A 22,859-nucleotide genomic window follows, 5' to 3' on the forward strand; every position below is an offset into this window, starting at 1 on the left:
ACACTTTTTTATGTTTTCTCGTCGCTTTGCATCTTATAATGTAATCAGTAAATGATGACGTGACATCCAAAATCGAATCTTGCTATTTATAATTTGAAAAAAGTCTGAATTTAAATCTGGTTACATAGCACCCAAGAAAATAATTATGGTTAAGTGTAATTCATAAGAAATTATCATTATTTAGTGTAATTCATAAGGAGAAATTATCACGATTTAGTGTAAGTCATAAGAACAAATTGTCATGATATGGTGTGATTATAAGAAGAAATTTTCATGATTTATTGTAATTCATGAGAAGACATTATCATGATTTAGTGTAATTCATAAAAAGAAATCTGGATTTAGTCTAATTCATAAAAACCGCTTCTTAAGTTCAAGTCGGATAGAACAGAACCTGTGACTGGATTAAGAAAAGGTGTATGCCAGTATAGAATCATGAGAGGGAAAGAGAAAAGAAGTAACTGAGAAGAGAAGCATACCCACTGGCAATTTTGATAATCAACTATAATTATAACTATGAAATAAATATCTATTTAAAAAATGTAATGCAAGAAGTAAATATATTACAAGGAAAATTTGAAAGTTTTTATTTCTGAAAATCTATCATAATATATTCGTTTAATATCCCCCAGTGAGGGATATCTATTTACAGTGGTTTTTTCTAATAACTATGAATTGCATCACCCTGTCAAGAGTTCTATTTTAGGAGTAACAAAGACAAAAGCAATTTTTTTTACGAACCCTTTGCGTGTCTCATGATCGTCTGAACTGAGGTACTGCTTGTTAACTAGTTTACAAGTTTCTATATATATATATATATATATATATATATATATATATATATATATATATATATATATATATATACATATATATATGTGTGTGTGTGTATGTATATATATATATATATATATATATATATATATATATATATATATATATATATATATATATAAGTCATATTATTAATGTATACTTATTTTTTACATATTTAGCAGAAATATTGTAATTCTTTTTATTCAGTGTTATTGTATACTCAATACATCTAAAGGTCATGAATCTATCTCTCTCTCCCTCTCTCTCTCTCTCTCTCTCGTGTTAATTATCCATAAACCTTTGATAAGTCTTTGAGAAAATACAAGAAGGCTAAGCTCAATCAGGCATTAACCAATCTATGTCCTTAAATTAAGAATTTGTCAACCGAAGAGACAGAAGAAATTCGTGTGAGAAAAATGAAGCAAAGCATAACAGATAAGATCTAAGGGTTGGGGTTTTTGTGGGGTGGATACCTGGAGTGGGATCAAGGGAAGGGGGTGTTACATATAAAGCTGAAGGGGAGACGAATCACGCATCATAACAGACGAAGAGTCCAAGACCGTCGCATCTTGAGTGAACATGGTGTGGACACTTGTGGTGAGTTTTGGCTGAAAGTGGGACTGTTTTTATCTTTTTTCTCTTGTTCCTCTACCATTCTTCCTTTTTTTCTACGATGCCTTTTCATTCAGTAATAATTATTGGATAAATCTATGATAAATCATCACTCAATAACCACTTCTGTTTTCTTTGGTTCTTTATTTAAAGTGACCTTGGACGAGCTATCGTGAGGTGAACAGCCGAGAAGTTACTCGAGAATACTTCTTTCTATTTTCCTACTTTTCTTTATTATCCTTTATATCACCCTTGGTCAGTATTCAGCAAAGTTGTTCTTCAGTACTGTTCCCCTATGAGAAACGTTTATGATTGTCTCGTTGTTTTAAAAATTAGTGATCTCTTGATCTCTTGAATAATTTTATGCTATAAAGAAATTATCATAATTTCGGCATGATGGATCTGGTTAAGTGCCAATATTTCTTCCACTATCACTCGAGTGTCTTGAATACTTTAGATGATATCTTTGAATTATTGAGTGAACTTCTTCAGTTATGTCGTATATAAATTCAACATTACCTTAATTATTCAGTTATTGTCTTAATTATTCAGTTATTTTCTTCAAGTCACCCTCTTGGGTCCACCTTGGCCACATGTGCCATACATGTTGGTTTGTTCGTTAACCACAAAGGGACCTTATCTCTCTCCCACCGGTTCCCTCTTATTATCATTATATAAACAATATATTATTACGATTGCCTGAAAACTGAGGTAAACTTAATTTAAGCTTTGTTTTACTTTTTCACAAACTTCTAGCTATAGTTTTCTCTCTAGAAATTAACGATAGCTTTCTGGTTTTAGCCTATCTTTCTTCTTAAAGATGGGAATTTATTTTTTACTAAATCACTCTTTAAACTAAATCACACTTTGAACTAAATCACCCTTTTACTAAATGACACTTTACTAAATCACACTTTCACCAAATCACACTTTTATTAAACTACAAACTTTTATTTAAAAAGGCATGAATTGATTATCAACGCTGCATGCAAGGATATCAAAATGAACACACAAAAACACAGAAAGCAACACAATAGATAGATAGATAGATAGATAGATAGATAAGAATTCCACCATTAAGCTGTTTCTCTTCACACGGTTTGGCTCCGGAGAAAAACGAAACACGACGGTAACTATCGCATTCATACCTGGCAGTTGAATCGTGGATGAGCCCCTGTGCAGAAACCTTCCACAACATTATCCTCTGCATACACCTGCATAGATGGGTCATCAACAGGCCGTCGAAGACCCTCATACCATTAATCTCACCTTTCCTGGACGTCAGTGCCTTCCCTTTCCAGTATATTCCTTTCACGTCATCTTTGCAACTACTATTAGGTCTTTAGTAACACGTTCTCTTACCGGCCTATTCTTTCCACATGACCAAACCGTCTCAAAACACTGACCCATCCTTCAGCTTCCTCTAACCTTTTCTATTATTTCTTCTGCAGCTCTCCAAATGTTCTATCCTTACAATTCTTCCTGACCACAAACACTACTGAAGAAGAAAAACATAATCTCATGTTGTTTTGTTTTGCGGTTGTGTGCATACGTGTAATTGTAATTGTAATAAGCTATTCCTTTGCATTTACTATTTTCCGTAAGCATCATAAATACTATCATGATTATCAATGACTCCTTTTTTTTATTATAGAGGTCCGTCCATATAACTAAAGTAATTAGGAATTAGACAGTTTTTTATTATTTATTATTCGTGTATTGAAGAGGATTAGAAATATAGACATCTTTTCATTAGTAGAACCAAACATGCAAATGACAAATATAAATGCTAATAGTAATCAAGCAAGGGATATGAAAGGTCAAGTGCAGGTATCTAGAATTTCGTGGCTCATAGCTGAACAGACTCCAGAGGTCCAAATCAGACCTTTTATCGCCTGCAGTACCTTTCTATACATTCAAGCCTCTTCAAGACAAGACCCGACCTGTGCAGGTACAAAGTCGGCGTAATCTAAGAGTACATCCATACTACGATAAAGTATATCATAAGTACATCGCCAGCTTATCACATATATATCACAGACAGATTTAAAATAAGTCAGCTACTGTAAGTGGACAATGAGGCTTTGGCAAATACTGTTAAGAACTACCAGTATGTCGTCGACTTGTATTCAACCTGTGATGTGTATGCGATGAGAGGCCGACGTGTGTTTATGACGCGTTTTATTGCAGTGTGGACGAACTTTAACTCAACCAACCAGCTAATTTAAATCTCAAGGAAAATTAAACTATTTGGAATATAACATAGAAAATATACCTAAGCCAAGATCGGAAGACGTACTAGAACAACAGTCAGCAATAGCATACTTTCAACCTACCTCTACCGCAGATCAAATGGGTTTGAGAATGGTTTTCAACACAGCAGTAAGTTGCTCTCCAGATTGTATTGCAAAGGTCAAAGATTTTACGAAAGTATTCAGTTTTGAATGTTGTTCCTTCTCATCAAGAGCAGAAATTGGTATGAAACAGAAAACAGATGAGAAGCATTTTAATCTATACGTGAAAATAAAAATAAATATTCAAGAAAGTAAATAAATGAAGAAAACTAGTAAATATTAAAAAAAGGCCTCTGGACCTAGCAGGTGATACTTCAGCCGAATATCTAGGCTTATGATATTTACTCCTGCACATTGCTATTCATATTATCTGTAGAAAATCCGAAGGACTTTTCAGATCATGAACACGCTAGATAAGATAATTGATAAATGAAGGCTACATTACCTCCAATCTTCCAGTATGGAGTATGGTACAGATACAGAGTACGGCTAGTTTTTGAAGTGAAGTATACTTAATTCTTCTGGCGTTAATCATTTGTAAACTTCCTAGACAGACTTTTTTGAGTAAAATTATTTATAACTAGTTTCTTATTTAATTTGACCCGTCAGCTTTAGCAGATAAATGATTTCGTTTGACAGCACAAATACTGACCAAATGTCACGTTAAATCCTTAAACAGGGCTATATGAAGACCGTATACGTTTTTTATATCTCATCCGACTCAGTGCTATAGTAGAGAGAGAGAGAGAGAGAGAGAGACCCAAAAAGCCCACCCTCGCCATAAGTTGCACTCCTATCTCCGTACCTAACTTACTGTAAAATTTCCGAGAAAATTCCGGTAGATCTTTTTTAGTATTCCCGCTGTCAGACAGACAGATTACCTTGACCTTTCCAGAGAAGGTTTTACTCTAGAGTTAATCCAGAATTCTCTCTCTCTCTCTCTCTCTCTCTCTCTCTCTCTCTCTCTCTCTCTCTCTCTCTCTCTCTCTCTCTCTCTCTTTTCCATTAAAAAAAAGCAGGCAAAAGAGGAAAAGGAAGTTATGGAAATAAAACGACCAGACCGTAAAGTGAAGATGTTATCATTCTGAAAAATGGTAAAATCTTTTTTACATGCAGAATGTTCAAAAAAAAAAAATTGCGCATTACAAGTGATGCTTGGTACTGTGACGCCGGTCACTCAGATTAATAGGTCAATAATATCCGTTGAATATATAAAAAAAACTTCAGAACGATGTCAGTATACATAAAAAATTAATTTCTAATCAAATTAAGTATCTGGACATTATGCGAATATTACTTATAAGATGCAAGGGACATTCAAAGCTAGTTAGATGATGGAGTAAGGGTAGTAAGATTTTCAGCAAGTATTGTCTTTGACTGGAATGACCAGGGAAATGACGGAATAAACAGATTAACATGATTTTTGTATTTTAAGGTCATGTAGGGAGAGGTAGAGGAGAAGAATTTGTTTAGGCTATATACGTCAGACATTTTACTGAAAGAAAGAAGGCAACGCCAAGAATCTTTAATGCTATAAAGGTCGTTTTGAGCCGCCAAGGTTTCGCCCTGGATTCTGTATGATACATGTACCCTGGAATGTCTTCGTCCACAACCCACTTTCCATTTATTTGAGTTTCTTCGAATATAAGGTTTAGGAGTCCTTAATTGAACTGAATATAGAATTTAGGCCAAAGGCTAAACCCTGGAACCCATGAAGTTATTCAGCGCTGAAACGGAAATTGGCAGTAAATGGTTTGAAAGATGTAACAGGAGGAAAAACTCGCAGCTGCACTATGATGAATCAATTATTAGGAGAGAGTAGAAAGTAAGATGGAAGAAAGAGAATATGAGAGGAGGTACAGTAAAAGAAACGAAAGGGGTTGCAGCTAGGGGCCGAAGGCACGATGCAAAGAACCTTAAGTAATGCCTACAGTGCACCGCACGAGGTGCACTGACGGCACTACCCCGCTACGGGGTGAAATGGTGACCAATCTCTGCCACATCAGTTTGTTACTAGTCTGAACCTAAGAGCAGCCTCTGCATTAGAAGACTCATCGCCACCACTCTCATAGCTGAGTGCGCAAAAGGATTTTTCTTTTTTCTATAATGTTGACTGCGCCTAGAAAAACTCATTTTGATCGGGGACATATTGATTGTAAGAGCAATGATCTGGTGTTGATTACATATTCTTCATATTTCCTTTCGTATATTTTCCAACTTCCTAATATCTAAAGTTTGCTAAAGTATCGTCGTTGACTCTTTACATTAGCTACAACACCTAGCCTTAAAGACGAAGTGGAGAGAGAGAGAATAAGAAGCAGAAGAAGAATAAGAAGAAGAAGAAGATGCCGTAACCCTAACTAGTAATTAAAACTATTTTTATTAATGCTAAGGAGACCGTCGACACCAAAAGCTGTAGAAGAAGAGTAATTACTTAAATTGCTGGTCAAGTCGACTAATCAAGGCCAGTGTCTCTGAGTACCTTTTTTATTGCTTTTAAGGGCTGAGAAAGTGCGGGTTTTGCGTTATTTATTTATGCCATCCCTCAATGGGAAGGACGAAGATCAAGGTCACCTGCGTCAACGTATGTAAGATCTAAATGGGAATTTTTTTGAGTGAATTTTATATTTATTCAAAACTGATTTAGATTTAAACGACCAGCTTCCGTGAAAATAGCAAGGACTGTTGACGTCATTTAGGGCAAAACTTAAATTTATTTGATTCGTTTCTCGTTTCATTGACACTGACCATTTTCTAAATTTGTCACTGGTAGTGTTGTACCTAAAGTTTTGGAATTATTGATAAATTTCATAAGTACTGCTATGATCTCAGCCACTGAAATGAACTCTTGAATTATTATTATTATTATTATTGTTATTATTATTATTATTATTATTATTATTATTATTATTATTATTATTATTATTATTATGAATTTTCAAACTTTTCCACATAAATTATGTTTTTTAAAAACGCATAAGAAGTATAAAGCAAATGAAATATCCTCTGTCTTTTTCTTCGAAGAAAATCCTCCCGGCAAGAACATTAAAAGCAAGTAATTATCTAGGAAGTATAAGCCTAGTTTAAGCCAGATAATAATAATAATAATAATAATAATAATAATAATAATAATAATAATAATAATAATAATAATAATAATAATAATAATAGCAAACAACGACAATAATAATAATCATCATCATCATCATCATCATCATCATAGTAGCGTGAGTTTTAAAATGTAGAAACAAATCCACAGTTATGTATTTGTATATATATTTAAGGATAATCTGTACAAATCCCCGAGAGCTATCTGTACAGATTTATCCTTAAACATATGCACATATACATAACTGTGGATTTGTTTCTCCAATAATAATAATAATAATAATAATAATAATAATAATAATAATAATAATAATAATAAAAGAAAGCCACGAAAATAATAATAATAATAATAATAATAATAATAATAATAATAATAATAATAATAATAATAATAATAATAATAATAATAATTTTTAGACGGTTACAAAGTGGTCATGCGGACGACGTCCGTCACGACGGGACGGAGAAAGTGCCAGTCCGTCTTCGTCTCAACCGCCATTCGGGGAGCCGTTACGGACGGTAGTTAGCGGTCGTTTCAGCGGTCGTTTGGCGGTTACGTCATACCGCTCCGGCATTGTGACGTGCTCATCCGGCCGTCACGGCCATGCAAGCATCAGGTCCGTAAGGTTGTTATTAGCTTCATAATTGGTAGGATTCTCGACCTTGCTGATCGTCGCAGTAATCACGGTGCCATCTCACAGGATTGTGTTGGTTGCCCATGTTTTATTTTTTATGCGCGAAGTTTACTATTTATGCAAAAAAAAAATATATATATTCCAAAACAATATTCGAAAGAAATGGCTAAAGAATGGCTGTACTTAAGAAATTTCATAATTTGTACTCTTTGTTTATTTAGCTGATTTTCCATTTTTCTTCTTCTGTATCATTGTTTTACATTGAGGCATTTCCTGTTTCAAATGATCATAACTTTATAAAAATATGTTACCCATAGTAAAAAAATAGTTCGAAGAAAACTAATCCTAACTGAAATGTGTGGAACCAGGAATGCCACAATTATTCATAATTGCTACTTCATTTGTTCCATCGTCTTTTTCCTTTAAATGATCTAACATTTCTCTAACTGCTTAGATAATTTTTTTTACTGCTTATAACCCCAATTTTCAAAAGTTTAATTTGCATGCTGTTTTAACTATGCGAAAACATTGTTTAGTCTTGAATAAAGCTTAATTTTATGTTTGTCAAAAATTTATAAATTTATATGAACATCTGGATATAGCTTAATTTTACCTGTTTGCCAAAAATTTGTAATGCAAATTATTACTGCCACATTCATTCTGCGGCCAGACATTTTAATGAGGTTGCTTCTACTTCCTTGCCTTCTGGTTGTTTTTGATGTTGCTGTTGTTTTGGTTGCTGTCGCTTTTGTTGCTGTTATTTATGAAGTCTTTGATTGTGCTAAGCACAGCAGATTATCTTTTATGATAAAGTACTCACTTTGTAAAGTAAGAAAATATCTTTTATTCATATTACTTTTACTTTACTTTTTTTAAATCTGATACAGTAATGATTACGTGTTTTATTGTTACCCCCTGGACAGTTCACCTTTCTGTTACTGATAATGTCTCATTTACTCTTCTCTGGGCAACTGCTGTTGCATTTTGCTTTTCTGTTCTCAGAGTATTTACATTTTTTGTATATAATAAGAATAGAATGAAGCCTGTAATATCATTCGTAATATATTCATATTACAACAATTCGCTTTCAGTTGAAATCTCATATGGTGGAGTACTTAATCATATAAAATCCCCAAGCAATGCAATAAGGTGATTATGCATCTCTTGGTAGAGTACTTAATAGATCCTTCGTATAAAAACAAATATTTCGAAAGAAAGGAATATAATCTCAGTTCCTTAAACACGATATCAACCTTTAATGGTAATGAATATCGATTCACAGGTATGGATAACATTAGCGACGGCAGTCTTCCCTTCTTCTCCCTTACACTACCCAAGCCCAGCTCCCCACCACCACTTGCCATCGTACACTCTCCAACCCCTCTACGACCTCCAGGAGTACCACGAGCCCCCGGTGCCCCTCTGCGCCAGGAACAACACCAAATCCTGGTGTCTCGAGGACCCGGAGTATCCGGGATACGAAATCAAACAGGCCATCCAGTATTACCACTACTATTTCACCAGTCTCTACGCCGATGTTGGGGACCTCGACACCGCTTTGTCGGTCGAGGAGCCTCCTAGGACCCTCGAAGAAGAGACCTACCTGTGTCCTTCGAAGACGTCCTACGTGCGTCCGCTGAGGGCCCAGAACAACTTCGGCAAATGGCGGGTGATTGTTAACAATATAAAAGCCAATTACCAGACCTACACCCAGACAACCCGTCTGGAGGAATGCCTGACGGCGGGAGAACCATGTCCCTTCGTGCCTCTGTGTCACGAGTCGCGGTGCCTCCAGAAGACTATCTATCACCGGTTTCTCGTCTACGACCCCTACGACCAGTACTTCCCCTTCGCCATTGAGACTTTCAGGTTGCCCTCGAGTTGTGCTTGTCTTCTCGGGGAGTCTATCATCCCTCCGCGAATTATATAAAGGTGAAAGTTGACTTTCTTTTTCACCAAACTTTCATTTTATGGTGATCATGTTAGCTATGGCGTATTTTATTATAGTAAATGATCAACCACAGCCACATCTTAGACTTACAAAAAACATAGTACTAGAAAACGAATATTTATTACAGTAAAGTACAAAGATGCAATCAAATCTCAACTTAATTTATAAACATACTTTCTAATTTCAAAACTCACACTGAAACCTTACTTACATCAACTGTGACACGAAGTCCTGCAACAACTGTTAATTTCCCAACGCCAATTAGCCTCCTTTCTAGCACACTTCAACTTCAGCGAAACTTCACACAGTGTTTGTGTGTGTCTGTGTGTATGTGTGTGTGTGTGTTGTGTGTGTGTGTGTCCATCGCTCCAAGCCACGTGATTCAATGTGTTCTGTGAACACCAAAAATATAGGTACGTTAAGGGAAGCAGTTCTCTAGTTACTCCACCCGCAGGTAGACTCTAATGAATAGTTTTATGAACAACGTGGAAGTATACAATTGGCATTAGGATTTAGATGTATTAATTTTAAGGCAATTTCTTCGGTATTTCCAATAAAATGTCATTAATGGTAGTACTTCATTTCCCTTCTTTGGAATCAGTGATTCAGTTTTTGTATGATTTAATTAACATGTTGGTACTTAGGTTGAAAGGAATTTCAGTAGTTGTGTCAGATGCCGTAACAGATAAGTTAACAGCATCTTGGAGAGGAACAGAAGTGGCCAATGTTATGGGGAGAGAGAGAGAGAGAGAGAGAGAGAGAGAGAGAGAGAGAGAGAGAGAGAGTGTGTTCAGTATGTAAGTAGGTAGACTGAGAACAGACCTTCCTACCGTAACAAGGGGAACTGTAAAGCGGAAAGAAAGGGTAACCAGTGTTAATAATGATGACCATGATGGTAACCAGCATCCGGGTCTATTTTTGGCTTCACTACTATTGGCCGTCACGAGAAACCTTGACTGATTTGCAGTACAAGCTGTGAAGGAAAATAAAAACCTAAAATCATATTTGGTTTTTGCACTTAGAATATACATACACCAATACATACATACTTACATACACATACATATGTATATATATATATATATATATATATATATATATATATATATATATATATATATATATATACAATATTTTGAGCCATTTTTTAAGGCAAATATTAGTGAAATATATATCGGTTGATAATATAATGTTATAAGAGCCTCCATTTACCCAGTACGTTCTGATAGGAAATAAAAATTTGGATGATGTTTCAAATCTCCCGGTCAGTTTTTTTTCATTTTTCAGTTGCGTGCCTCTCTCCAGATATTATTCTGTATTCCATCTCTCCAGTAATAATAATAATAATAATAATAATAATAATAATAATAATAATAAGACACTATAAATAAATACATGATATGAAGGCATTTACAAGACCAACCAATTCATAAGATGAGCCGTGACTAAAAATTCACAGCAGAGAAATTCGTTTTGGTACTCAGCGAAAATCTTGACATAACACGAATAAAGGGAATGAATTCATTCATGTTAATATTATGAGAGACACAAACTACTGCCAAAAGCTAGGGGAAGGATAACAACGAAGAGGAATATTGGCGAATAATGTAGAAAATAAGCTGAAAAACAGATCAGTTTAGCCATTTTACTAAGAAAAAAAGCAATTTTATGGGAAAGTTAGGGGAGATTGTAAGGAAAATCGTTCTCATAATAGAATAATTATTCAGTAAAACTTCCAAATGCAATCGGAAGTGAAGAAGCATAGTTAAGTGACGGACGATTTTATAACATGTAAATCTATCAGCGGTTGCAGAGATGATTGCAGGGTGCATGCTGATCATTGAAAATGAAGCAATTAGAATGCACTTGATTTTTAGTAATGTGCCGCATAGTGCAAACGAGAATTATAACTGTCACTAACAGAGATATGGGAGGTTATTTCATAAGAAAGTGTTGGAGAGGGGAATAACCAATTTTTGTTTTAAATCTGTATTAGCTGCAACTTTGAAATTTATAGGAACGGATCGTTCTGCGGTACACCTGAGATGACGCATAAAAAGGCATTCCTTGACAGGTGACTCACATGACCAAAAGCTTGCTAAAAGAGGAGTGGCGTGGATTCAGTCAAGAAAGAAAGCTGTCTGTCATAAAATAGTAAGCATGAGAGCGTTTCAAAGTAAAGAGAAACTTTTTGTGGAAAATGTGAATTCGGAAGACTCTTTTAAGAGATCCTAGCTATATTCAGAATATTTTACAGTTATAAAAATTGCAAGGCAAATTCCGCTAGAGAATCGTTCTCATTAAATTTGAAAAAAAAATTATTTTGCCCTCCATTTCTCCAGTACGTTCTGAAAGAAAATAAAAATTTGGATGATGTTTCAAATCTCTCGGCCAGTTTTTTTACAATTTACAGCTGCATGCCTCTCTCCAGATATTATTGTGTATTCCATCTCTCCAGTAATAATAATAATAATAATAATAATAATAATAATAATAATAATAATAATAATAATAATATACTACAAATAAATACATGATATGAAGGCATTTACAAGACCAACCAATTCATAAGATGAGCCGTGACTAAAAATTCACAGAAGAAAAATTCTTTTAGGTACTCAGCGAAAATCTTGACATAACGGGAGTGAATTCATTTATGTTAATATTATGAGAGACACAAACTACTGAAATTAAATGTAATGTAGCTGATGAATGACAAAACAGCGGTAGAAAAAAGCTGAAAATAGAAAGAAAAATAGCTTAAAAATAGGACAGAAAGTGGATGTAACAAAAAAAGACAGGCACACTGAAAAACCAACGAGGAATTTAGGCGAGACAGGTAACGTGGCAAAATGAGAAAATCAAATATGGTGTGCATATCCAAACAGGGCGAAGAAGTGACGTTAGGCATAGTAAAAATAAAAGGAGAGAGAGAGAGAGAGAGAGAGAGAGAGAGAGAGAGAGAGTTTATCAAAATAGTAATGAGAAGAAATAAACTGTGTGAGTGAAATTAGGAGTTACAAATTATAAAGGGAGTATTTCATCATACTCTGATGTTAACAAGAGAGTTTAGTAGGGAGTATACCTCAGCCATGGCAACTGTATCCTGTTTTGTGACTTTGACGATCACTCAGGGTCATTTTAATAGATTAGGAAATTATTGCTATAATTAATAGGATATAGTTGGTTATGAAGCAACTTAAATGACAAATCTCCTCCTTTCGTTAAAGGTGAGATGGTATCCATGGCAACAAATCGTGCATGGCAGACACAAATATATATATATTAACGGGCAACCAAGAGAAAACTAGTAAAAAATGCGCCGAAGTTTCTTCGGCGCAATCGAGTTTTCTGTATAGCCACTACAGCGTATAATCAACGCCACCGAAAATACATCTATCTTTCCGTGGTCTCGGTATAATGCTGCATGAGTCGCGACCCATGAAACTTTAACCCCGGTTCGGTGGTGGCTTGGCTTATAGCGTTGCCAGGAGCACGATTATGGCTAACTTTAACCTTAAATAAAATAAAAAGCTGCTGAGGCTAGAGGGATGCAATTTGGTGTGTTTGATGATTGGAGGATGGATGATCAACGTACCAATTTGCAGCCCTCTAGCCTCAGTAGTTTTTAAGATCTGAGGGCGGACAGAAAAAGTGTGGACAGAAAAAAGTGCGGACAGAATAAAGTGCGGACGGACAGACAAAGCCGGCACAATAATTCCTTTTACAGAAAACTAAAAATGAAGAGAAAGAAAATCTCTAACCAAAGAAAACGCTTTTATAAAAAGAAAAAGAGGGGGCGGGGTGTTGCTGGGGTTAAGATTTATGAGATAGAGTATTCATCCTTATATAAATGAGAGAAGGATCGAGAGAGAAATATGCTGTAGCACATGAATGAAAGGAATCTTAATTCTTTAGAACTAAAGAAAAGAAAAAAGTACAAAGAAGGAAAAGAGAGTATCCAGGGAAGAGCAAACATCCGCCAAGCCCAACAATCCCCGCCACCGTCAATAGGGACTAAGTATAAAGCTTGACCTTCAACGTTGGTCTTTTGGTAACCTCGTGTTCTCTGAAATACTGTTACAGTTGTTTTAGGTCTACCAGTAACCATTAGTTCTCCTTTTGAACTGGTAACTGATAAAAACATTGCCGCCTAGACTACACCATATATTTTTTTTTAACCTTAAAGGCTAAACTTGGTAAACTTTAATATTATAGAGATTTCCGTTTGAATTTATCAATAAGAAAACGGCACCACAAGTATGTGCATTTTAAGTAACTAAAAACTTACTTCCTTAAACACGGGTAACGACTTCGATGGTGATAAATTATCAGTCGACCCGACTTTTCCCAGCAGCTGGTCAGCTAGAGAGTCCCTCTAGTCAATGGATATATCTACCACTTTTCATTAAAATCTGGCCACCAGTTCATAAAATCTCTTTAGTCAAAAGATATTCAAGAGCCAAGGCACCTTATAGCAATACCAAGCGGTGACATTGAAAGAAAAATGTATAATTAACTTGCGCTTGCAGTTTTAAATGAATTTATGGAAAGGACACCCTCTTAGACGCCTTTAAGAAAGAGGAAGGTCGACTGGCAAGTATAGGAAAAGAAGAGAACCTCGTCCCAATATCATAGAGAGAGAGAGAGAGAGAGAGAGAGAGAGAGAGAGAGAGAGAGAGAGAGAGAGAGAGAGAGAGAATCTGCAGATATAAGTATAGAGTGTAGAGTTCAAGATCTAAGGTATTCGTTCCGGAGAGGCAGAGAACGAAAGGAGATCATTGATAATCGAAAGGCAAGCAGGAAATTTTAGAAGATTTCTCTCCACAAAGAGAGAGAGAGAGAGAGAGAGAGAGAGAGAGAGAGAGAGAGAGAGAGAGAGAGAGAGACTAATCCTCGTAAAGTATTGTACTTACAATTCTTGCGCGTTAAACCTTTCATGAACAAAAGAATATAAAATAATGCGCCAAAACCGTATAGCAACATCATTAAATTTAATAAAATACTCTTAAATCATTACATTAACATCTCATGACCTGATTACTTTCATCTGACTCGCATTTTTTTTCCAAGGTTCATGTAGCTGATATGACTGTTTTCCAATAATCTTGATATGGGCCTATTTGTTGACGTCTGATCATGCAGTTAATAAAATCTCAAGCCTACAGCCAGGGAATGTTTAGAACAAGTGAACCGTAAACACCAATTGCAATGTAGTTGATATTAGGAAATGCATTGCAATCACAGCTCTTCAATCATTGTCGGCTCTCAATTCTTTTCCCCTTGCTGCAAATTCTTACGTGCAAATGATTTAGATTCTAGAGAGATGGCTAGTTACGTGACGTTAATCACAAAAATTTCCCGTTTTTAATAACGTCTTCTTATCGTAAATCGTGGAATAAAGTGTTTTGGGAGTAACTACAAGGATAACTGAGCATTATCTAGTTTAAGCAAGCGTTAAAATTGAAGTTATACGTATAATTATGAGAAGTGATTGTGATAAGACGTGAAAAACCGTCTATGGTTAAAGACACCGAAGCTGGGGGAGCTCGTGGTGAGTGTACAGTTTTCATGGAATGAGTCAGGCTCGCGGTTATAGCTACTACAAAAGAAGAAATGAAAATAAGGAGTGGATGATGACATCAGAGAATGAATGAAGACAAAGAGGAGATTGTTTGAAGTTAAGTACACCTTAGTTTTACCAGACCACTGAGCTGATTAACAGCTCTCCTAGGGCTGGCCCGAAGGATTAGACTTATTTTACGTGTCTAAGAACCAATTGATTACTTAGCAACGGGACCTACAGCTTATTGTAAGTTAAGTATACCTTAGTTTTACCAGACCACTGAGCTGATTAACAGCTCTCCTAGGGCTGGCCCGAAGGATTAGACTTATTTTACGCGGCTAAGAATCAATTGGTTACTTAGCAACGGGACCTACAGTTTATTGTGGAATCCGAACCACATTATAGCGAGAAATGAATTTCTATCACCAGAAATAAATTCCTCTAACTCTTCTGAATGACAAGAGGGACGATCATGTACAGTAAACAAGCTGTTGTATTAATGTAGCAGAAAGGATAGTTACAGTAAAAAAGACAAGTAAATAATGCGCCGAAGTTTCTTCGGCGCAATCGAGTTTCCTGTACAGCGCATAATCAAGGCCACCGAAAATAGATCTATCATTAGGTGGTCTCGGTATAGTGCTGTATGAGCCGCGGCCCATGAAACTCTCAGCCGGCAGTGGTGGCCTGTGTTGTTGCGTTGCCAGAAGCACGATTATGGCTATTTAACCTTAAACAAAAAACTGTATGAGTTACGAATATATTCAAATAAAAACCAGATTAGTAGCGATCAATAAACTCAAATGGAAATAGAGCCATAAATGATAAAGAAGTCCTTTTGAAAGCCAAAGTGTGTGTGAGAGAGAGAGAGAGAGAGAGAGAGAGAGAGAGAGAGAGAGAGAGAGAGAGAGAGAATACCACAGAACAAAGAAAAATGGAAAATATGACTCCACAAAAACGCGTAGATGATTGAAGAAAAGAGAAAGAGAAAAAAAATAAATCTCCTGTTTTGCAACACGAAGGCCATACGAAGAGCAATTAATGTGAATAGGTCTTTTTCTTGTGAATCTTCCATATTAAGAAGATAATTATTCTTTTCTATGGATTTTTTTATTGCTTTTCGTTGAGAGGCTGTTGATTGTTATAACCATCTTCAGCAACTATTGTATATTTATAGTGGTTGGGGTAATGACTGGAAAACTTCGTTAATTCACTTCATAAAATTAACCAAAAGGACTGTCTAATTTAAATAAACCTAATCATATTTAGGATGTGATCTAATCTTGAAATTAAGATAATTACAAGTTAGTTTTATCTACTATAACATAACAAAATATTTCAGCTATGGGACAACCCGATACAGCAATGTATTTTCAGACACGCCCTCGTAAGTGGGCAAGTTTAAGCAAGAGTAATACCACTTGAAGGAAAACGGATTGTGTAGACTGCACTCTTCTACCAAGCTTAATGGATCGAAATGTCGATTACCTTAGCGGGTGTAAGGAAGAAACGCGACTGATGTACCACCCCCAGGCGATCTCTATGACGGCCCAAATTCATTTCGTGAAATGGCTCGCACGAAAGAGTTCTACAAAGTAGTTGCGTTCCTTTTGTTATCAAAATGGTTTCTAGCATTCATTTACCTGCTGTCCCAGTCTGTACCTCGACATCACCATTGGTTAATTGGGCGATCATAATTATCCATTTGCTAGCTAAATCACGCTAGAGTACGTTACGGACTCGTCGTATCACCTGTTTACTCGGGCCGCGAACGCGGTTGGGACGTAACCTATATAAGACCCGGTGCGAGGATACGCAGCACAGTCGCTTCTAAGAGCTGAAGTCACAAACATTATGGCCGCGAAGCTGTTGGTGAGTGAATCCTTTAGGCATGTGAAAAAAAAGGACATATAAGCCTCTTGATTTTAAGGTTTCAATCCAAATGTGATGACTGTGAGAGCCGATTTATTATTCATTGATAAATAACCGTTAAAATTAAAGTAATAGGCCATTAACATTTACATATGATCGCTTATACTGGTTGACCGGGATAATATTAGCACTGTTTGCTTAAGAATTTCATTTTACGAGAGAGCCATAAATATTTAATCTACAATACAGTGAAATAATAAAAATGTATCTAAAAACAACTTATTCAGATTTGAAATCAACCACTCAGTAATAATAATAATATAACAATAATATAATAATAATAAGATTGAGTCATGGTTACTAGCTTTCATTATTTCTTTGATGATTTGTGTTGTTGGACATTTCTTGATGAAATCATATCCTCTCAGCTACTGAAACAATCATTTGAACAGTGTTTTCCTGCGAGGTTTTGAATAAAATGAAAAATAACAAAAATAATAACTGTTCTGGGTGATACAGGTGACTGTTATGGTTGTGGTGTTCTTGTTGCAGCAGCTTTCTCTCTCTCTCTCTCTCTCTCTCTCTCTCTCTCTCTCTCTCTCTCTCTCTTCTCTCTCTCTCTCTCTCTCTTAGTTATGAACCTTTTATTCATTCGTGATCATTAAGGACTATAATAATCAACAAAAGTGAGATTAACAACAAATTGCTTGTGCCCAAATATACTAAAATATATACAGTGTTTTTAAGATCGTTTTCAGCAGTCATAAAAAATAATGAGATTCATAATGCGATCTGGGCGCTCTCCAAAAATTTGTATAGAGGTTTTAAGTCTTTTGATATGAAAAAATTACGGTCACTTATTCTGGATAATAATAATAATAATAATAATAATAATAATAATAATAATAATAATAATAATAATAATAGTGCACTGTATTCTAAACAGCCTTTCAACAGACAAGTTCATTCTCTTCTGCAAGATTCCCATAGATTATTTTACCATTTCATGGCATAATAACGCCATAAGTAGGCTCCCGCTTCATTGTCAAGGGGAACAAGAAGTGAACTTTTTTATTTTTCGTCTTTTTATTACACTTGCGTGCCATAAAACGTAAGGTTTTCGCATCGAGTTACTGCGTAAATCATCTTCCGACCAAAAAGATAATCGTGAGCGAAGTTTTTATTGCACTTGTAACTCATTCAGCCTCTTTGGCAACGTTGCAAATGCAGTGTGTGTGTCACGATATGGGGTACACGTTGATTATAAGTAGTGTGTGTTACAGGTACCTTGCCATTGTGTTGTGTTTCCGCTCGTGTAACTTGAGTATGTAGCCATAATCTGCCATTAACCTCTAAGCTATGACTAAATTGCATTTGAGTATTTCTGTTTTGGTGTTTTTTCCGGTTTGTAGACTCGAGATAACAATCTTTGTGATTTGCAGTGTCCGCGGGATATCTTTTTATTGTTTAAATTACTTTAGTGTTCCTTTGGATTTTTGGCATTTAGAGATTATGGTGAGGAATAAAAGGATTGAAATGAAAACCAGAAAATTAAGAAAGGAGACAAAATTACTGTTTGCTTCGCCATTTTCGGGTAAAATGTTTAGTGCATTCTTCCTTTTATGGTCATTATGCATGCAATTTTATAACCATTTCCCGTTCGATATAATACAAGTCGCAATCATGAACTTCATTAAAAAAAGTCATTAATATATTTTTGCCATAGGGCGTTCAAGTTATGGTCCTCAAGGCAACGCCGGGAGACATTTTACGACATTTTACGAAAGCCATCTTAAAGTTTATGAAATGAAACCCCATGTAGATTCCAAAAGCAAACTGATCGAGTTCAAACGTAAATGTTGCAATTTTCTCATTCTTCCGATACTTTCTTGGACCAGTTTCTTAACGCAAGACCATCTGCTCTTTTCCCCCAGGTTATCTTCCTAGCGGCGTTAACTGTCGCAAGAGGAGAGAAGACCTCGAAGGTTCATATCCACCACCACGACACAGGGGCCGTCGATTACGGCACCCACCACCAAGCACCTGTTTATGGACACCATGGCTACAACCATCACTTTCCTGTTTACGGACATCCAGGCCCCGCTTACGGCCACCACGAGCACGCTTACGGACACAAACACGAGCCAGAAATCCCCGCGTGTGCGGAAAACACGACGAAACCCTGGTGTCTGGAAGATTCCGAGTATCCGCTTTATGAACTGCAGCACGCCATTCAGTACAACGCCCATCACGTCCTTTCATTATACGCTGACGTTGCCGAGCTCAACACGGCTTTGTCCGTCGCGAGACCGAAGACTTTAGAGGAAGAGACTTACTTGTGTCCCTCCGAGACCGCTTACGTCCAGCCTCTAAGAGCTATCAATACTGACGGGAAATGGAGGGTTATCGTCAACAACGTTGAAATCCACTACGAAACTCTGACTCAGACGACTCGCATAGAAGAGTGCTTGACCGCTGGAGAGGCCTGCCCTCTGGTGCCGGTCTGTTATGAATCCAAGTGCCTGCAGAAGTCCATCGTGCACAGGTTCCTTGTCTATGATCCTTACGATTACTACTTCCCCTTCGCTATTGAGACCTTCAAGCTACCAGCCAGTTGCGCATGCCTTCTGGGCGCTTATACTATCGACCACTAAATGCAAAAGTTCCTCAGTGGTTAGCCAAAAATGTCAAGACTGATCATTCAGGATAGTGTTTAGATTTAAGTTCAAATATCCAGTTATCATAAGTAATCATGTGAAATTAATGAGATATATTGTTAATTAGTTTCCTTATGGTCTTGAGTAAAAGGTGTCCCTGTGATAAACTTATGCTGCAATATAAACGATTGGTACGTAAAGAAAGCAGTTTTCTAGTCATATTAAGTTAAGTTTAATACTGCTATTTATCCGTAATATTTCTGTAGGTCGAATACAAGTGACTTCAGCTCTTGCGTGTTGAAATAAAGCTTTACGATTTTTATGATGTCAATTTGTTTTTCCTTGAAATATTTTCGGTTCAAATACTTTTTGCTCAGTTTGTTGGCAATAATTGGAAGAGACCGTCAAAAACACACTGTTTTGAATATGTAGACTAATATCAAAAACTTATTTTCATCGAAAATATACAGAACCTATTGTTTTATGTTTTAAAAGAAAAGATCAATGCCAGTTGCAAACAAAACTGTATTTATCAGAATTTTCCAATTGCAGTAATGGGACCTATGTACAGAATATGTTATTCCTCAAAACTAGTAAAATAGGGAAGCTCATGATCACAGCAATAAAGTGGTGTTGACCGGCGTAGCTAAGACTCCAGCTAGAAATTAAAAAAAAAAAAACAGTATAATAATGACATAATTAACAATAATGATAGTTTTACGACCTCATCCTAAAGAGGAGAAAATTACAACTACATAGAGAGATGAAAACGTTATAAAATCTAAGCAGACAGCTATAATCCCACGAATGAAAGAAGTTATGGAAAGGACATACGCATATAGCCTACAAAGCTGAAGGAGATAAAGAATGGAGTGTGGAGTAACCGACGTTTTCTTCCGATGTAGTTATTAGTTTGTAATGCTAAAGAGAAAAGACATAAATTGGTTCATGAATCTGGAATTGTTGGCGAAATAGGAACATGAAAATTACTATTACTAATCCTAACGTGTTGACAATGTTTAGAAGTAGGGATAACGGAAAAAGGAATTTGTTGATTATGAAGACAGCAGGGTTTGGAAGAGAGTATGAGTGCCCATAGAAACAGGAGTGGGAATATCTGAAGGAATTGCTGATCAAACTCCTTTTTTTATGGAAATAAATTTTGGATGTTGAATATAAGTAAGGAAAAGGGGAAACAAACCTTGAAGATGAACTGTAAACATGGTTTATTTGGAGTAAGAGATACTGAAGTAGTGATAAATGCTGACATGCGACGATGAGGTAAAATGGTCAATGTAGTTGCAAGTGTGGATAAGAAGCTTTTGAGGTTGTTTAGTCAGTGAGAAAAACAGAGAGCGATCAGTTGGTAGGGAATTCATGTACCCGTAATTCTGAAGCCTACTGAAGAGGGGCAGAAGTAGAGGTGGGAAAGTGTTGGCTAGGAAGTATGAGAGAGGTGGTGGAGCTGAAGAGCCTTAACATCTAACAAGCATTTGAATGCATGTGAAATAAGTTCTGTGATACTCATGGAGAGATTGGAGCAGTACTGATGAGCATTCAGTGTGGGCAAATAAAATCAAAGGATGTTATAGATGGATGGACGCAGTAGTGACAGTTTATCATTAGCCACCCTTATTGGTGGAAGTTTGTTTATAGATATGTAAATATATAGGTAGACGGATACTTCCGCTTTACACATGTGTATTTTCCCGAATTCTGAAATAATAAAAATATATTTCTATTAAGTCTTTAAAAGCTTATCTCTCTCTCTCTCTCTCTCTCTCTCTCTCTCTCTCTCTCTCTCTCTCTCTCTCTCTCTCTCTCTCTCTCTATATATATATATATATATATATATATATATATATATATAACGTAAAATCAGAGAGCCAGTTTTAAATGCGCATATCTACAATAGAGATAATTCGCCAAAACTGGAAAAATAATATTTTAATAACTTCTAAATAAGTTCATGAATATACACATTCATTACATGGTATATATATATATATATATATATATATATATATATATATATATATATATATATATATATATATATATATATATATATATATATATATAGTATATATATACATATATATTTATATAAAGAGAGAGAGAGAGAGAGTATAGAGAATATATATATATATATATATATATAGACAGAGAGAGAGAGAGAGAGAGACAGCGAACCATGGTGGGTAAATTACTTGAACAGAGAAGATAAGTACTTAAAACGCATTGAAAGCTCCGTTCTTACTTGCCGAAGCTTAATTTATAGCTTGTAATTTTGGTAGCCAGAAACGATTATAACAAAAAAAAAAACACAAAAGTACGACTGGGAACCTAAATATCAAACACGTAAAGGGCAAAGAGTATATTCAATCATGGTACTGAAAATTTCCAATCATTAATTATCTAAACAGGGAAAAATAGCTGTATTTAACTGTTTATAGCTACCACTTTACAAGACATAAAATGAAAAGATAACTGCCTAAATCGCATCGAAATCTCTCTTTCTACTTTCATAAGATGTCTTGTATTTTCCGGCAGTCAGCAGACGATGGCAGGTCACATTATGAAATAAGAATTAGGAATCGTAGATGGTATAATACTGAAAAGAGAAAACCAAAACTATAATTCTCTTTTTTACCGACAATCACTAGTTCTTCCAGGAAGGTAAAATGGTAGTGTATAGTAGCTTAAAGCTGCCATCTCTCTCTCTCTCTCTCTCTCTCTCTCTCTCTCATCTTTTTGATATACGACCAGAGTTTTTGCAATAAATCAGTGTTGTCTTATGGCGCTAGGCATTTCATTCTGATGAGTTTCTGGGGGATAAAAAGCCTGATTAAAAACTATAAAACAGCAAGAAATGTATTTCCATTATACGAGTATAACAATGATCGGCACAGTCAAAACGCTTCTTTCATGAAAGGTTTCATAAATCATAGCAAATGAATGGTTAGTGGTAGCTAAAATCGTTTCTTCTCTTTTACAAATTAGAACAATTTATATCATGTCGTTCCTTAGATAGCATTTCAGTTAATGTGAGGTGATGGTTGTGAATTGTTTTTGTTTATTTTATCATCCCTAAAATCTCATTTTCTTTTTAAAGATGTTGACGTTTTCTTCTTTGGCGCTCGATGTATAAAAGAGTTACCCCTGGACTATCTCAACGTAGTTGGTGGTCGTGTGTTTTTCCGCTAAGATATACAGTGTATATATATATATATATATATATATATATATATATATATATATATATATATATATATATATATATATAATTATATATATATATATGTATGTATGTATGTATGAATGTATGTATATGTACAGTATATATGTGTA

The 22,859-nt window shown here is 35.5% G+C and overlaps 2 protein-coding genes across 2 annotated transcripts; both read left to right on the forward strand.

Annotated features, from left to right (window-relative positions):
* Nucleotides 1–8,705: 8,705 nt before the first annotated feature.
* Nucleotides 8,706–9,927, forward strand: LOC136828582 (uncharacterized). Its single transcript, XM_067086592.1, has one exon. The coding sequence runs from the start codon at nucleotides 8,724–8,726 to the stop codon at nucleotides 9,393–9,395; it is 672 nt and encodes a 223-aa protein (XP_066942693.1). The 5' UTR covers nucleotides 8,706–8,723; the 3' UTR covers nucleotides 9,396–9,927.
* Nucleotides 9,928–16,794: 6,867 nt separating this feature from the next.
* On the forward strand, nucleotides 16,795–19,830 carry LOC136855602 (uncharacterized). The gene is made up of 2 exons (XM_067132700.1): nucleotides 16,795–16,851; nucleotides 18,786–19,830. The coding sequence occupies exons 1-2, from the start codon at nucleotides 16,834–16,836 to the stop codon at nucleotides 19,503–19,505; spliced, it is 738 nt and encodes a 245-aa protein (XP_066988801.1). The 5' UTR covers nucleotides 16,795–16,833; the 3' UTR covers nucleotides 19,506–19,830.
* The last annotated feature ends 3,029 nt before the right edge of the window (nucleotides 19,831–22,859 follow it).

The sequence above is a fragment of the Macrobrachium rosenbergii genome, chromosome 3, assembly GCF_040412425.1.
Source record: "Macrobrachium rosenbergii isolate ZJJX-2024 chromosome 3, ASM4041242v1, whole genome shotgun sequence".
Classification (NCBI taxonomy): domain Eukaryota; kingdom Metazoa; phylum Arthropoda; class Malacostraca; order Decapoda; family Palaemonidae; genus Macrobrachium; species Macrobrachium rosenbergii.